The 18,318-nt window shown below is 35.4% G+C and overlaps 1 protein-coding gene across 1 annotated transcript; it reads right to left on the reverse strand.

Annotated features, from left to right (window-relative positions):
• Positions 1–3,374: 3,374 nt before the first annotated feature.
• LOC112522107 (zinc finger CCCH domain-containing protein 6) lies at positions 3,375–13,849 on the reverse strand. Its single transcript, XM_025131186.1, has 4 exons — positions 13,489–13,849; positions 7,839–8,048; positions 4,531–4,655; positions 3,375–4,425 (listed from the first exon to the last, which is right to left on the reverse strand). Exons 1-4 carry the CDS (start codon positions 13,546–13,548, stop codon positions 3,585–3,587), a joined length of 1,236 nt encoding a protein of 411 aa, XP_024986954.1. The 5' UTR covers positions 13,549–13,849; the 3' UTR covers positions 3,375–3,584.
• Between the last annotated feature and the right edge of the window lie 4,469 nt (positions 13,850–18,318).

Here is an 18,318-nt window from a genome sequence, read left to right on the forward strand (position 1 = left end):
TTCTGTCCTGTCCTGTCCCACCCTGTCCAACGTACCAAACGCACCCTTAAGGACCCGATTAACCTATTAACCTATTAATGATCACATAATCCAAGTAATCTGCCAACTAAGATTYCATGTCATTATTAAAATTATAAAAATAAAAATAAAAGAAATGACATAGCACTAATAATCATGATATGGCATAATTATTTTTTTATATAAAAGCAATAACTCCATCATATTGTACAAGTCCTAATTACATTAATATTAAAACATTTAATTTTTGAAAAAACCCTAATCCCATCCTTAGACCTTAGTCTCCTCCTCCTCATTTCCGTCGGTTCACCACCTGCAACTATCCTTGCTTCATCACCAAAATCAAATCTCACCAAACTCTACTCCCTCAGTTAACAATCTTCATCTCCTTGCTCAGGAAATCGGTGGATGCTCCAACGAGAGAGACCAGAGGTTTGTTAAAGTGTATTTGGCCCTCTTTTGTCACTATAGCACAGCTGCTCTATTTCAGATTGATCTATGAGTTCATCTTCATCTCCTTCTACTCTAACGTCTTCCTCCCTCTAGTCCCTACATCTTTCTTCCCTTACATCACCGTGGCTCCGGAAACTTTGGTAATGATCCCCTGCTCCCGGCGGCCCTCTTTCATATTCTCCACAATACGATTTAGCAAAATGGTTAATGGGAAAATTAGAATTTTACTCTAAAATAAGAAATTAAACGAAGCTTGGGTAGAACCCCTTCAATGATTGTTGTTTCGAATTTAAAATCAAACCTTGAACACATCAATCCACAGTGGATATGTATGTAACATGGAAGCCATATTCGATTTTGGTTGTTTAAAGTCTATGCTATTCCTTTGGTACATAATTCAACAATAAGAGCAGACAAGCATCGTCGGAGAAGCGGGAGGGAAAGAGAACGGCAAGATGGCGCATGGAGAAAAGATGGGTGGGAGGGAAGGACTAGGGAGAATGGTAAGATGGAGTTTGGAGTGGGATGATTTGGCAATATAAATTTCCAGGAAATAATCTTTTAATTTATGATTTGCCACATCATTTTAAGTTACCGGTTACCTATTCAACCGGTTAACCAGACTCTTAAATAAATAAAAACTTTGATCCATACCCTTGAATGATAATTTTGAAAGTTGATTCCCTAAAATAGGAATCAAGTTAAAGTTGGTTGCTTTTTAATACAATTTTTTCTTAATTATACTATTAAATATCACGAATTCCCACAATTATTTGTTTGTATCCTTACTTTTTATTTTTACATTTTTAACGTAATAAAAGTATGTAATCATAGATTAACTAATATATATTAAAAGTATGTTTTTTTATTATACATCATACTATTATAATTTTTTCGTCGAGACCTTCAAAATAAGCTCATTAATGAATATTTATGGATTTAACAATATTATAAAGTATCATAAATACATACAAATATATATATATATTATCTATATCAATAATATACTATGGTTATTGTTGATAAAAATCATGTATACAAATCTATACTAGATACTTTTACTCGCATCTATTCAAAATTTACTAACAACTACATTATACAAGTATAAAACTTGCATCGGGATCGATAAAAGAAGAGCGGAAAAAAAACATAAATAATATTTCAAGTTCTCAGTTTTGAATCGAGATGGATACGACGACATCGTATAAGTATACGTAAGCATGCATGATAGTTGAAATTTTAAGAGGTATCACTTTTTTTGCACAATGTTCATGCTTGAAACACCATATCTCCACGCCATGCTCTCAAGAAACATGATGAAACCCTTATCGTGCTATTTATATTCTATTGAGAGTTCATATTATCATTAATTAATTAATATAATAAGGGGTATAAAATGAAAGCGAAAATGAAATGATAGAAAAGACAAAAAATGAGAAGAAAAAAATAAACAAACCAAAGGGATGAATATTTTAATTTACTATTGACCAAATAAAATAAACAAAAAAGAAAAAAAAGAAAAAAAGTTAACTAACCTTGTTAACTTGAGTTAGTCAGAGAGACCAAAAGTGAAATAAAATGGCAACCATGATGACCAAAAATGTAATTACATTGTGTTCACAATATGTTTATTTAGTATGGATGATGTATATGTTAATATGGTAATAGGAAGAAAAAAAAAGTAGAGTATTTAAATATGGAATTTCCTAATGCATTAATTTTGATATAATAAATAAAGATAATCATCTCCTTAATTATTTCATTAATTAATAAAATTAATTATCTTAAATTAGTGGTTTAAGTTGAATCTCACATATTTGCGGTTTTCAAATGATTAAGCCTCTATATATGAACGAGAAACAATATAATATGAAAATCTCATGTACGATTATGAAGAGTGGAAGTAAAAGTGACTTATCTATCAATTTTTTCATTATCTCTCCAAAAAAACAAACTTTGCCTTACGTAAAGTTGTCAAAGTATGATTAACTTTTGGATTTGAAATCACTATTTATATACCCGATATTGGCCATTATTTACAAGAATATTCTGAGTTGAGTTTCAGTGAAAAAGAAAGTTTTAGTGAGAAACATAAGAAAGAGATCCTCATTATTTGATCAATCTTAATTGAATGTCAATGCTAAAGAGATATACCAGTTCCTCGCTAAAACATAATTTATAGAAAGACATGAGATTAAAACTGATTACGAGTTCAGATCTAATTTTACATTTCTCACACCATCCTTCGCTTCGCTTATATATATTCTGTCCATTGTCCCTAACTTGAGACCTCCACCCAAACAGTTCTCCGGCTCAACCGGCCACCGTTCTCCCCCACTAACCGGCAACTATTCTCGTTCTCTATTTCCTCCAAAACCATTCAATTTGTTCTCTTTCTAGTTCCTACCCAACCACGACGACCCTCCACCTCCTCTAGGGACCAAAACTACAGTTTCCCTGGTGACCCTTCCCTTCAGTTCAACAAACCCAAAACATTCAGCTCCAACAGTAATTATGGTGGTTTGGTTACAGCTCTAACCCCTCTGTGTCTTTGTAGTGCTTGACGGAGAAGTTTAACCATAACCATGGTGGTGCGTAGGATGGGGTTCACCGGTGCTGTTGAGAAAGGGGTTTTCGCTAGAAAGGTCAATGGTTTGACGGAAGGGAGGGTGAGAGAGACGTAGGAGACAAAGATGAGTTTTCTTTATCTTGGGCAGGGCAAATGCATTAAAAATGGACACTTGGTCAGATCTAGTATGGATGATAATTGGAGTCGATGGGTTCCCTTTTTATGTTAGTTTTCATGGTATATAATTACTCATAGTTAATACACAATTTATTAAACTAAAATCTATCAAAATCTTCAATTTGTTAACACCATATCTACGATTATGTAAATGAAAAGAAACAATAAGAATGGTAGCATTTTCCATTAAACAAAATGTTAAGCAAAACATGAGAAAGAAGGGACCAAAATTTTGGATTAAAAGAAAAAACAATATCAAAATCAAAAAGAGAGAAAAATCGATCCCATTTCTTTGGCAGTACCCCCCACCCCACCCAAGCAGCAATGCACCATTTACACCAAACTCAAAAATGGACGTTGAATCAATTTATGTACCACTAATCTCCCTACTATCCATTTTCATTCTTTTCGAATCTGGCAAACTCACTCGCTGCTGCTGTTGCGACGACGAAGAATCGTGCTGAAAAACACAATTTGCTCCATGTCGACATCCTCTTGTACTATTATAATAGATGCAAGGCTTCATTATTTTCCCTTTCGTATCCCCCCTTGTTTTTACATTATTACTATTCACTGATTCTGCTTTTTCTCCACCATGCTGCTGAATCAGGCTCTTGTAATAATTTATATCCTTCTTTGCTGGATTCACTTCTGGTGGCGCCAGATTGGAAGCCGGAACAGGAACAGGAACAGGTCCCACCCTGCTTGCTGGAGGATAATGAGCATTACTGGAGGAAGATGATGCTGTCGAGAATGGGAGGTGGGTGGTCCGACCATGGACAGGTGGTGGTGGTGGTGGTGGCTCAGCTACAGATATGGCTGGCAATGTGGGCATAGAGAGAGCTTGAGATATTTGTGGACCAGATGCAGATGGTCCTTGGGTAGATGACACTAGTTTCTCAATTAAAGTTGGGTTGCTCAGAATTTTGATGAGCAGGTTAGGATCAATCAGGCTTCCTTGACTGCCGTTTGACATTGCTGCATTCAGAGCAGAATAGGCGGCACTCACTACATCTGGTTCGACCCCAGAGACCATCCCTCCATTGCCCGACTGAGTAGCCATAGTTGCAGGAGCCTGCAAGCTTGTATTGGCTGCTATAGATGATGAATCAGGTGCCATGTCTTCATCTTCAATGGGAGTGATGGGGATGAGAGGAGTGTGCTGATCATTGTAATATGGCTCGTCTGCGCCCATTGCTGATGCAGGGCTGCAAAAAGAAGAGAGACATTCGCACTTTAAAACGACAAATATGTGACAAATAAAAAATAAAAAATAGAAGAAATATGATTCAGAAGAGGGCGAGTAAACCAACTTTGGAGGGATGGCAGATGGTCGTGGATAGACAGCTTCGAGCACTCTCATCTCGCGTTGACTTTCAACCTCCAGTTCTTTGCTTTCTTCTCCGGCAGCAACTTGCCAATTGGGATCCAGAACGAACTGTAAAATTTAATATGAACATAAGATGAATAACTTGATGTAAACTGGTGTCGATTGATTAAAATTGAATTGAAATTACAGAGAAAGAAATACTCCTATGGCTTTCGAGAGGCCCAGATCTCTCCCAGAGCCTAAGCTCGATTTACAATTACTCAAAAAAACACATGCCTAACAGAAAGTGCTCCCCTCAACAAATAAAGGATCCCGCTCCTAATTCCAATTTTCAAAAGAGAAAACCCCAAAATGCCCTTAGACAAGTATACCCACCAACTCCTAACAAGATAAAGGATTTCCCCTAATTAACCCTTCTCTTATACGTGAAACGTGTAGGAGGTTTACCATAACTTTATAACATATCATGGTGGGTTAAATTAGACCGTCTATCTACACTAATCGGGGTGGGCTTAATTAATCCAGGTGGCATATTAGCAGAAAAATATTACCCAAAAATTATGTCCTACACAGCTCTTTAACGTGGACACTCTCCTTCCACCTCAGCTATTTTTGACTATTTTATGCCAACAATGTCTAAGAGACACTTCGACAAATAAAACTCCTCACTCACGTGTGGGACCATATATGACATAAATTCTAACTACATGTTAGTATGAAATCCTAAACTTATGATTTGTGACTTTGAAACTCTACATATTCAATAAACTCCCATGTGCCATGACAGATGCACCAATCTTCTTTGTCCTAGATTGTGATATGTACACGAAAAATCCAAAAACGGCACTTTATACGTTAAGTTATTTCTCGGATCCAAAAGTTGATCCAAATCCTGCACTTGTCCAATTTCCTTGATGCTTCGATGACATCAACAAGGAAGATACTTATGGTGCTGAACATTAGTTTGAATGGATGGTCTTTGAGGAACGATGTTTATAGGCACTGGTGGCTTCTACAAACAAGCCTTCCTTGGAAGCCCATCATCAGTCGGTCCTTCACCTTCAAACATCAAACAAGCCAAGACACATTGTCTTGAAAACAAATCAATCAAATCTGATGACATCTAAGCATTAGCAAAACGCGTTGCTGGAAGCTAGTATGAGGAAAACATAAAATGGTGTTTGGAGATACACTTTCCTCAAAATTGCATGTTTGTTTTATAGGTGTTACATTTGGTTTTTCAATGAGTTGTCAAAGTCGGTTTTACTATAATCATTACTAGTTTATATATCTTGTATGTTTTTGTAGATCACGTCCAATGTACGCTTCCTCCGGTCATAGGACATCTTTTCTTGTCTCACTGATAACATCCATGGAGTACAATCAAGCCTAAAGCTTTGCATACTTTCATCTTTCTTGGTGCTTCCTTAACCTCGATGCTCTAATTCAACATACCCCTTAGCATGTCATCAAAGAAATCCAAAGTTCCCCTACGCTCCCCTCACTACTTCCACTACCAGAAAACCCATCCAATAGTTGTTTAACCTCATTATCCTTACTAGTCTCCACAATCTGCATCAGGTACACCTTATGTCCTTGGCTCTCCTTTCCCTCTATCCTACCTAACATGCATACATCTTCCCCATATTTTTTCAGCTTCTTATGCAACACACTCGTATATTTACATCCTTTTCCCCATATTTTTCTTCGATTTGTATACAAAATCTCACATGCTTACATCTTTCCCATGTTTATTTTTCTTGGCTTCTTATACAACTCCTCAGATGTTTCTACTTTTCTATATTCTCTCCTCTTACAATCAGGTAAGCACTCTCCATGATAGTACTTCATATCCCATCGCCTCACCACCAAGTACCATTAGTTTGTTGTTTATTCCTATACATTCTTCAACCACCTCTTTGTAACCCCTATAAATATGTCGCCATTTCTTTCCACATCATGTCCCAATTGAATTCCCAAGCCTTTCTATTTACCACCTGACAATCAAACATACTTTAATTTTATCCTTTTAGGTTCCACTACCTAGTTCTAGGGTGTTTAACATTCTTACTCTTTAAGATCACACCTAATGTGGATGTTTACCACATAACACAGTCACAAGTTATGATTTCTACCATCTATGAAAAAGTGAAAAACAATTGATCCCTTCTAACAAAGAGGAAAAAATCTACTCCCAATTAAGACAGTCTATGAAGGCTAGTGCTTCGATGATGATGATGATGTTGGTTACCACTGAGAGTGGAGTGTTTTAAAGTTGGTTTTCACACCATCAAATCACACAACAAAGCCAATGACAGATGAAGAGGAAAAAATTTAGATGTTATCATGAAAATAAGGCCATACATATAGAAAATTAGAACTACCATCAAAAGAGTTGTATTCAATTGTGATTCAGAAAAAAAAAATTAACCGGCCACCAGGGAATGGAGAAACTAGCTTCGTAAAAGACAATAAGACAAGCTATAGACAAAATGGGAAAAAATATGCAATTACTGTATTAGTACATCCTTTGGAAAGTGAATTCAGTACCTCTTGATGAAGTTTGTATAGATATGCTCTTAGTTCATCCTAGAAATCATAGGCATCGGATTTGACTTTTGCAAGTATATTGAGGACCAACACAATCCACTAGCGTGTTATCCATTTTAAGTTGCCCTTGTAACATAAGCACAAATTGAAGCCAAAATTTTCTTCTTTATAGGAAGGCAAATAGACAATCCAAAATTTATTTTCTATAAAAGGTTCACAGCAAGGCTAAGCATAAATGCAGATGTAAAACGTCTTCTATTATGACAAAGCTGCTTGATCAGTATCTTTTATTACCTCATTTCTGGTGAACTTCAGAAAGTTTAGTGACAGGATGATTAAATATGATAAAGAGGTAATACTAAATAAAACTATATTTTGAAGCCTTGTAGGTTATTGCAAACTTTCATGTTCTTACGCACTAGAGCATGCGAAGTTGCTATCATCTCAAATATACACAGTTTTGACGAAATCATTAAGGATTTAATATCTCAGTCCAAAGCATGGACTGCAACCAAGTTTATATCTACTCATAATGGCCTATGACAGCATCAGATTTTGACCGCTATAACAGCATACGATCCAACACAAAAACTGAGGTTATATCTAATTTACTTTCATAATGGCATAACCTGATAGCAATGTTGTAATACGTAGTTGGCAAGTTGATTCCATTGGTTGTGGACTGTAGAACATTTAAAATCAGAGACAAGGATGTAAAATTCAACAAGAGCAATAACTTACCCTGGAAGGACATTTCCATTGGATGAGAGGAACTTGAGACAACTTATTCTGCAACAAGTTTGCAGGTTGAATTCCTTCAAAGCCTGGCGGCAAATTGTCATCAGAGCCTGCTCCTGCTGAATGCCATGGCCATGATGCCTTTGCCTGGAGATGGTCTTGACCACCCAAACCAACTTGGGAAGGAGATTCATCTGATAAAAACAGCTTTACCTATTATAAAAGAATGGTGTTAGTCAATTAACTAGCCAACTGAGCCTTGTTTCACTTGACAGGATTGTTCAACTACTAAATAACATCAATCATACAATCTGAGACGTGTAGCAATGGAAAACAAACAAATCTTAACATGCTAATAATACATATGTTTTGTTAACAATCTACTCTTAGAGATACATGCATGCCACGTCAATGAGGAGTCATTCAAGTTTTTTAACCTAACCTTACTCATTCTATTCTACTTCCATATTTCAAGTGGGAACACAAATTGTCTATATATTTGCAGTGCACCACTCTAAGGATGAACATGTTAATATATCTGCATAGAGGGTCATGCACTATAATTACCCCTTCCATCACCAATCTACAAACTGCTTCACTATATTGCATTTTTCAGTACTCAGCCTTCACTTTTTTTCCATCCTATAATATTCATTAGCCAATTTAAAAATAAGTTATGACATGCTCCCTACACTTTTCAGGTTCAAGACAATATTAACACCCTACATAAATAAAAAGATTATACCAAACAAGTTGTAACTATCCTATGACATTGCAAACCACTAACAAAGGGTGAATATGATTAGAAAAAGGCTCCCATTCTGACAAATGAAACACACAAAAACAATAAATTCAGACATTGCACAGCCCAAATTTTGAAGTTTTCTGTGTATCCCTTCTTGTTTCATGTGAATATTCATGTCATAGAATATGTTTTCAACTTGAAGAAGAATAAATTGCATCACATTAATGTTAGAGGTGTGTGTTTGTGTGCATAAGATATAGCACCAAATGGTCTTGCTTGCTTGCCTAGCTGCATATACTTTTGCTAGATTCAAACTTCATGTGACACCAAAGTTCAATTCTTTCCACATTCCCTCAATGCCAACAAAAAAAATCCTTCCCATAAAAGGGACAAATCAAAAGTAGAATGGCATTGACTCCTCTGCTATAAAACTAAATCAACAAACCTTTCCACCATTCATGTTAAGTTTAGAAGGCTGCTTGCATCTCTCAGCTTATAGTACCGATAAGTAATAATTTGAGTAACTGCAATGAATTCTAAACAATTTGTTTCGATATTTCCATTTTAGGTCCTATTCTGGGAAGGTTTGTCACTGTGTCCATTTTAGGTCCTACACACAATGGTCGATACCATAGCATGTACTTTCATCAAACCTTTTTAAACAAAAGTTTGAAGCATATTAAATCGCTAAGACTTGAGAGAGGGGCAAAGTTGAGTAAACTGTGTTGATTTAAATACACACACACTATAAAGACTGGAAGGATCAGTAGCAAATACCTAAGTTGTCAAAATGGAGCAAACTAGCTCTGAAGGATAAGATAGAATTCCACCCCATGACATATATCCCAAGCATTCTCTAAGTCCATGTTAACACCTGATTCCACTTAATAAAGCAACACAATTTTTTTATGTACCGTGTATTCCTGTAAATTGGTTTATAATTTACGATCCCATAGTCGAATTTACAAGTGAAGCAGAAAGTGACTTAAGCATGGTTTCCCAATATGTGACCTGCCTGAATTTCATGTATTAGTAGTTGCAATTAACTTCCCACCAAGTATACTACAAAACCTCCTATTAACATAGTTTTCAAGTTGATAATCATCATTTTGGCCTCCACACAAACATGACTCGCATACATATAGACAAGAAAGGTAAGTGGTGCCTTACCAAAAATAAGATAAAAGATCTGGATGTGAGTGCTTTTTTAACATCACAGATTACAAAAACAAAGTATATCAAGTGACTGTTAAATTTTATTTCATTTTAAGATTTCATCCCTTTATCCAAGTGACTAGACAAACTGGTGATAATGAGTAATCTATCTACTGAATGAAATTAATTCTGACATGTTCTACATTATCTTACCCAAAACAAAGACTTCCCTATTTTCATTCTACACCATGGAGTTATCAGAATGCAACAGAAGTACACAACCCGTCTCTTCTCAAAATTGATGGAAAAGATTGTGTACACAAACAACCCTCTACAGCCATCAAAAGCTGGAGAGCCGAACATAAGGTCATCCTTTCATGTGTTTATGATACATTGTAGAAAATCCCACCCTTTTTCTCAAATGAATGGAAAAGATTGTATACACAGACATCCCTCTCAACCAAAGCTGGAGAGCCTTGGTGCAATATGGTAGTCCTTTTGGTGCATTTATCATATACTGCAAAAAGCATCCGAACCTAGGATCCCTTACCTCCTTTCATATGTATCCATGTGTGTTTGATATTTATTAATGTTTCCAGTGAAGGATGTCAACCACTGAAGAATTGGTTAGTCAAGTGGCAACATTTCCCTTTACTTGCATTGTTATTGGCCAAAAAAAGAACCTTAAGTAACTAAGTGGGACACCACCATCATCCTCAATAAGCAAATGATTAAATGCAGCCGCATGCCATGTCCCAATTTATTGTTGATTCTTGTTTATTCAACAGACAAAGGGTTATTAAGATTAGTCATTTCAATTCACTGTCTTCAGTTATTGATCACTATTTTTCCAAGTTTTATGCATCACTTTTGGTGGCCGACGTGGAAGACCAAGCTTCCTCCAGACCATATCGTGGTCGTTGTGAAGTGAATAATTTTTCAATGAGTCAGCAACAGCTGTAGCTTACTATTTCAAGTGCATACAATGGAGCCCAAATTACAGCCACACATTTTTGCATGTAGTCACAATGTTCAAAGGCTCATTGCAAATTTCATTTTAAGTTATGGGGCAAGGTCTGCTCAGGAGCTCAGGCAAATGCAAAGCATAGACAACCAGATCCAGATGAAAGATTGTCTTACAAAATCAACTTGTGTACACAAATAATCAAAACCTTGTACCACATCAACAAATTTCGAAAACATTGTACGGGTGACCAACCATACAGATACGGTATAAGAAAGATGTTAACACAGCTTGATTTGTCTATAAACATGTACTTTACCACAACAAACAAAAAAAGCATGCCTCTGCTTTTATTACAAACCACCAATCACTTTCTCATTCACAATAGTTTAGAGGGTGATTTATGAATGATGAGTTGCAATTCCGAAATCTGCAGCATATGCATTTCCATCAAGCGTGACAAAGAACAATTATCAATTGATAAAGTGGTTAACAAAAATTGAAAGCTGTGAGAAGTTTTAGTCGGAAGAAACTTAGAAAAAATAGAGTCCCTACCAACTAGGTTGGAAGAGCATAGAGAGCAAACCAGAGAAAAGCCACATCTGAAGTCATAATATATTTTCACCTTAATTGCTTTATTAGTCATTGTTTCTAGTCACTGGCCATAACCTCCAAGTATATGAGATCGCACACCACCTCTTTTAGCAGTATCGAGGTGATTTCTTACACCAAAATACTAATTTCAATTCAACTAGATTTACTGAACAATGTTGTAACTTCCTCATGTGCTACCTATTGCCTATGTGCTTCTCTCCCTTGGTACTCAACTACTCATGCCTGATAGGAATTTTTAGCTTTGAAGCATCAACTGCGATATATACTCCACATTTATGACATGCAATTACTGAATTTCCTTGCTGAATATTCAAAGCTATTGAAGAAGCTGATTCATTTAGACAGTTAGATACTAATATACCAGGGAATGTGATGACACATACGACATTAATCAGGTTACCCATTATAATTCAGAAGTTCGATTTTCTTATTTCAGATTAGATGAGGCCGAAACCCTGATCCTTGTTTCTCTATAATGTTCTCTGTGTCTTTTGACTTTTGCCATTTCCTTGCCCTAATTCTTCCCGGAAATCTGAATGTCACCAAGTTGTTTCCTAACAGCACAGACCTTTGCATAATTTTTTGTTTCGAGAATATTAATTCTGAATTAGAATTATGACTTAATTGAATTATCCTGTGGTAGATCTACACATTGAAATTCTCCCTTCCAGTAAAGGGGCGCTTGATACTTTCTTTCCAAATACCATTCTTTGCTTATTCTATGCTTGTAGTACCTGAAACAGTTACAACGTTGCCATATTTACTCCAACAGAATAAACGGTCTGAATTGCTATCTTCAGCAAATATCACATTCTGTGGATTTTGTCTAAATTGTTCTCAGTTATATTCAACTCCAAACTCTACCTCCTTTCATCCATGTTCATAGCCTACGCATAAATCAATTATTTTTCATTTACTTCAGTTTTACTTCATCCTAATACATGCCTTTCCATGACAGCAGTGTACCAGTATGTCAACCAAAGTGTCTGCTCAAATGAACATACACATACACATTCATGTTCCTTTTCCATGTGTCTAAATCAGTGTTGCATTTGCAAGAAGAGACATCTTCCTTTACATAAACAATTATGTCAGTGAACTCAGGTCTACAAAGACAATGTTGATCTCACATGGACTAGTACAAACAAGTTGAGTTGGTCATTTTACTTTATTTTCAGCCTCAAATACAAAGCAAATCTATTTCATATATGACTCAATGAGCTAGGTGAAACAAAGTTTTTATGTGGCATAACAAGGCGCTAACATAGAGACTGCATGAAGGACTGCGTGAAGCGCTATTCGCTATTTTGCTTAGAGCATCCTAAGATAATACAAGCAACGATCCACTTTGCATGCTAAAACTCAATTCAAAAGCTATCATCAGCAGAACTACTTTAGTTAACATTCTTAGTACGAGTGTGTCAAGAAAGAACTCTTATTCACCAAGTTGAAACGAACAAAATTTAATGCTCTTCTAGACCAAAAAAAAACATAAGGAAATATCTTCATTGTTGAACAGAATTCATTTAAAATAAGCTTGATATACAGGTTTTATCCATTTCAAAGAAAAAGAATCATTCTTCACCTCTTTTTGGCACTATGGAAATACAATCCACAAAATCAGAGCTTATTATCCAAAGAAATATGTCACAACAAAGCATTCTCAAAACCATGAAAACAATATAACATGTCCAAAATTAAACTGATTCGTCCACAGATATTATTAGTATCTGAATTCAAAAAATTAGACCACCCAAATTCCCACAGCCTGATTAACGTATGTCAAGAAACACTATGAACTCCCATCCCAATAAAAGAACGGCATTTAAATTTTATTGTCAAACCAAGTATGCTTAAACTGCACTCCGTATGGATGTCGTTGCAAATGCAGCACCATCATTATTTCAATTTTAGTATTTCAGGTTTTAACACATGTTGCTATATTGCCCTGGAAAAGTTTGAGTTTATATCGATTTTTAAGTTGAAAGGTGGCCTATTTGACATCCAGAGTGAAAATGCAGTGCAACTCTGTTATGGAATGTGGGAGCAATTCACAGTCCAACAAATCTCCCAAGTTTTCATTTAGGTATCATCAGCAATAACCTGATATAAAGTGACTGAAATCACAATCGCATGTATAAATTCAATTGAACCCTTTTCAATATCATGTATACCTGACAAAGATTTAAATCTGACGCCCAAGAAACCCTTTTTGATTTCTGCAATCCTCGCATGTTTAAAAAACAAATATAACAAATTCGATTTCGGCCAAAATGGATGTCGTTTTTGGCAAGGATTAGACACACTGATCCGCGGCGACAAATTAAGAATCCCAATAACTTGAAAACCCTAAAATTACTTACTTTTCCTTCTTCTAAAACCCTAAATTGACTAACTTATTCACGACGGTTTTAACGTAATCGCCGTGAATCTAAGAGCAGGAGGGAGATTTCCGTCTGGTGGTATGATTTTGAAAAGGGTGGCGACAGGGGATGATGGTTGGAAGACGGTGGCGATGGGGGGTATGCTAGGTCATGAGGGAGGGAGAGAGAGAGACGATATATACGCTTTCTATCCCACGATAAAATACAAAGAAAAGTATTTGAGATCGAGATACAGATTTCGATCAAACCCTTCCAGGATCAATCACAAAAATCATCCCTTCACTATCTGTCAACTCCACCTTTAGTCCCTCGTACGGGATTTTATTAAAAATATGGTTTTTATAAACATTATAAAATAAAAAGGGTATTTTTAAAGATAAAATATATAGTAAATTACAAAAATCATCCAAATTATAGGACTATCTAATTCCTAAACAAAATCATAATAAGATAGATGTTACTAAAATCACTAAATTTGTTATATTCAAAATCGGGTGATACCTCTAAAGTCATTCTATTGGAATCTCTACAAAACTCTGAACGACGTTCAGATCTAAGTAAGACATGATACACATGTCTATAAAAAAAAGTGTTAGACTTAACGCCTAGTATGTTAAAGCAGTTTATCCCATAAACTTAAAACAGTAAAATCCGAAGAATTCTCTTGAATGAATAATTCTTTATTTAGACGACATTTAAAATCAAAGGAATATATTTACAAAACCTACCGCTTATAAAATGGGATTCAATAAATGTTTGCTTTAATTCAAAATCGACATCCAAACTCATTCTCCAATATAAGTTAATAGGATTCGTTCCACAAAACGTTCAGAATAAGATAATACGTTATACTCCAAAATCACCAACAACATGAATAGACTCGGTTCCCAAAGTAACACCTTTATGTGACGGGGAGACCCGTTTGTCGACTATGGCGAAATATAAATTAAATCATGTGTCAATGTTATCAAGTTGCGTCTTAAGATCACGACCTCGGTGTTTAACTTCTCTCAAGTTTCCACTGGAATACTCAAGGTCCTAGAGCTCGACTGGCATGAGTTCATCTCCTCAATACCCCCAATCTTAACACCTACTTACACACCATAGAGTTACACTTACAAGCCAATAGTCCTAGGACCATCAGTTTATTTGAGCATAAAAGAAAGAAGTCCAAAACCATCAGTTAATTTGAGCATTAAAGAAAGAAGTCCAAAACTAAAGGGTTTATGGTCTCAAGGTTCCCACAAAGCCAACAATGAGTGTATATCAAGTTTTGCACGTTTATAATCAAAAGTGCTCAAGTGCCGCTATTAAAGTTCATAAGTTGGGCAAATCCCAAAAATAGCAATTTCTACAAATTAAAACCATACATTACTCTCCAGTTATCCAAATATTCAAGAAACCTCATTTGATGCAATAAATATCACTTGGATAAATCTTTGAAGGTTTATGTTTCCAATTAACCAAATAAATCTATTATGACAATCTTTCAAGATTGAAGCCCAAAACATATCCAATATGCCCAAAAGTACGAACATTCATAAAACTCATCAAAAGTGAAATAACTCAAAGAAATGTATATGAAACTCAAAATAGACATATTTGACATGTATGTAGTTTTGCAAATCAACTAAAGATCATCTTGCTAGATTTATGCTAAATCTATGTTTTACCCAAAGCTTAAGCTTTCTTTGATGAAGGATTGAGGACTTTGAGCCAAAACTCCCAATTTAAGGTGTGAAACTCCCAAAATTCTTCCTTTACTCCAAAAATACCAAAAATGAACCATACGGAAGAAGTTATAAGTGCAAATAGATTAAAACCGTAGATTAGAAGAGGGACACTTAGATCTTACCTTCCACTTCTTGGAACTACAAATCACCAAGATACGCCTTCCAAAAGTAGATTTCACACTCCAAAGATGATTAGGGTAAAGAAAGGGAAGGGTTCTTGAGAGGTAAGAAGAAAGGAGGAAGAAAGAATGAAAAAAAAATTGTACCAAGAAGAAAGGGGATGAAGTATGCCACAAACGCCCAGGCAACTTACAGCACGACTTGGATCACCCGATCCCTAAGTCGCGCGAACTTGTTTCCCACACACAAACATACATTATGCGCAACCTCCTTATGTTCCATTAAGCGCCCCGAAAGTAGGCACGACTACTATTGCATGATTCCTCGCGTCGTGGCCCCTTCGCCTTCCTATGCCACTACCTCTTTCTCACTGTGTCATTCGTGGAACAACATTCTCGCGGCTTGGGTGCCTAGCCCAGCAGTCTATGTCGCTCGACCAAGGCCACTCGTTCCTCTCTTCGTGCCTTCTTGAAACCACCATCTAGTAGCTTAGGCGACTTTACCCTCTCGGTAAGTCGCTTGAACCACTTTCGAGCCCCAAAACTTCCTAGAATGTCATCTTTTCAACCAGGCAACTCGTACGGGTAAACCATATAGTTCAAGGCTCGATACTTTCAACTGACAGTAAGATTTTCACAAAGATTCTAGAAATGACAATTTAGATAAATGCAAGCCAAAAATGCAGGCACTACATAATAAGTACATCCATAATCATGTAGTTTATATTTCCTTTTAGTTTAGGTACTTGGGTCTAACTATTGTTAGAGACCACTCTTAAGCGTCATCACATGCCCCTCACATGTGAGGGGCATTTTGCATTTTGGTCTTTTTTTCCTTGCATTTTATTTTAGAATAAAATAATATACAAATGCTCAGATTATATGTACAAATCCTTATAAACATTTAAAAAAGGGGAAAGGAAAAAATGCAAAACCCATAGTCAAAACCAAGTTGGCTTTCTATCACCGAATTCCATGGTCATCGCCTCTATCCCGTCGTCGATGACTACAACTCCGACATTTCCATCCACCATAACAACCCTTCTACACCTTCATCCTTCAACCCCACCCCGCTTACATCATCTCTATCTTTATCCTTGTAACTCCCCCACCCCCAATTTCTTATATCATCCTCTTTCCTATCACCTTCCACCTCTATCCTTCGCCTCACCTACAAATAATTCAAAGCTTCAATTCAAACCCACATGCAAAGACTCCAAGAAAACTTTTTCAAGTCAAGAAAAATCCCTCTTCCTCTCTTTAGATACAACACATGAAGACCCAACTTCCACTTATAGTGCTCAACTTCCTCTTCTCTTGTGCTTTATACAGTTTTTATTAACAACTGCCGGTTTCGAGTAATTCATTGAAATGAAGGCAATTACATTTTTTTTTCATTAAAGTTTGTGTGTTGCCATTATACATATGTTTTTCTTGTGATTTACCTTAATAGGTCGCTCCATATATCATCTTTCTTATCCTGAGAGTTAGGTATTTACTCGGATGTGAGTTCTTTTGGACTGTGAAAGGGATGGAGGATGTCAAATAGGCACAAGTTGCCAATGATTGATGGTGGAAGATGAGGGATAGAGACAGTGAGGGGCTCCTGGACAATGTGAGGGTTCCGGTGAAAGGGTGTCACGCAGAGCGGTGGATTTATGATAAATGATTTTTTTCTAAGCTTTAATGACTTGTACACTGATTTTAAAAAGAAAAGGCAAAATAACACAAATGCCTCTCATAATGACACAATACCCAAGTTAACAAAAGCTCTTAGCCGTACTTAAACCTATGTAGCCGAACAGAAACAAAACGCAACATTAGAGTTGTAAGTGTACTTATTGAATTAAGATGACGAACACCAAAATTTTGATAAACAACAAGGACGACTTTTGTAATTTACTCTAAAATATATTTATGAATCTCAATCTAGTAAGATAAACATGGGATCGTTTTCTTGTTTTTTTATATATATTAATTAGTAAATTCCTTTTCAGAAAAAAAGTTGTTGGATTGATCAATTCAAAATAAATTATATTTTATATGAATTTATGAAATAATATTTAATTTGTCATTTTTGTGGTGCTTTACAACCAATAATTAACTACTTGCAATACTTAGGGATTATTTAATAAAAATAAGTTTAGTTTATTTTATGAATATTAGAAAGGTATTCGTACAATGCAGCGAGACATATTTCGATCTTAATGTTCTATTTTATTATTTGTCTGTATCGATATTATAATACGATTTTATGTGTTTTAAAAAAAACAATAAATATTTTATTTTTGAATAAAATATAAATTTGAAGATATCATAAAATTTTGAAAAAAAATATATCAATGTTAATATCAAATCAACTATTTAAAAGTTATCATTTTTTATTATAATTTAATTTAAGTTTAATAACGAAATAATTTATGATCGCCTCCGTGTGGTTCATCCTAAGTAGCTAATCGAGCTTTTGTTAATAATATAACATTTTATAAAGATAATAATTAAGTATTCTATTAGAACTCAAAGATTATCATAATTATATTTTAGATTTTTTATATTTAAAATGAGATGTTTATCATGTATTTGATTATGTTTATCTGCAGTTAGTTACACGAATTCAGATATGGAGCTTTAATAAGTTGTACTTACGCACATTCTATTAGCAATCTTAAGTTTTAATTAATATGTATTAATAAACAGTAATTTACAAATAAAAAGTGGTTTTTAAAAGTTTTTGTCAAATATTTTATAATATAGTATAGGTTATGTGT

This window comes from Cynara cardunculus, assembly GCF_001531365.2.
Source record: "Cynara cardunculus var. scolymus isolate 2C chromosome LG 11, CcrdV1, whole genome shotgun sequence".
Taxonomy (NCBI): Eukaryota; Viridiplantae; Streptophyta; class Magnoliopsida; order Asterales; family Asteraceae; genus Cynara; species Cynara cardunculus.

What these genes read in the sequence shown, in the direction of transcription:
- LOC112522107 (XM_025131186.1), bottom strand. Translation starts at nt 13,548, where the DNA reads ATGCGAGGATTGCAGAAATCAAAAAGGGTTTCTTGGGCGTCAGATTTA. An exon ending in CAGATTTAAATCTTTGTCAG is followed by an intron (nt 8,049 to 13,488) that starts GTATACATGATA and finishes CTTTTATAATAG; the next exon opens with GTAAAGCTGTTTTTATCAGA. An exon ending in AATGGAAATGTCCTTCCAGG is followed by an intron (nt 4,656 to 7,838) that starts GTAAGTTATTGC and finishes TAAATTTTACAG; the next exon opens with TTCGTTCTGGATCCCAATTG.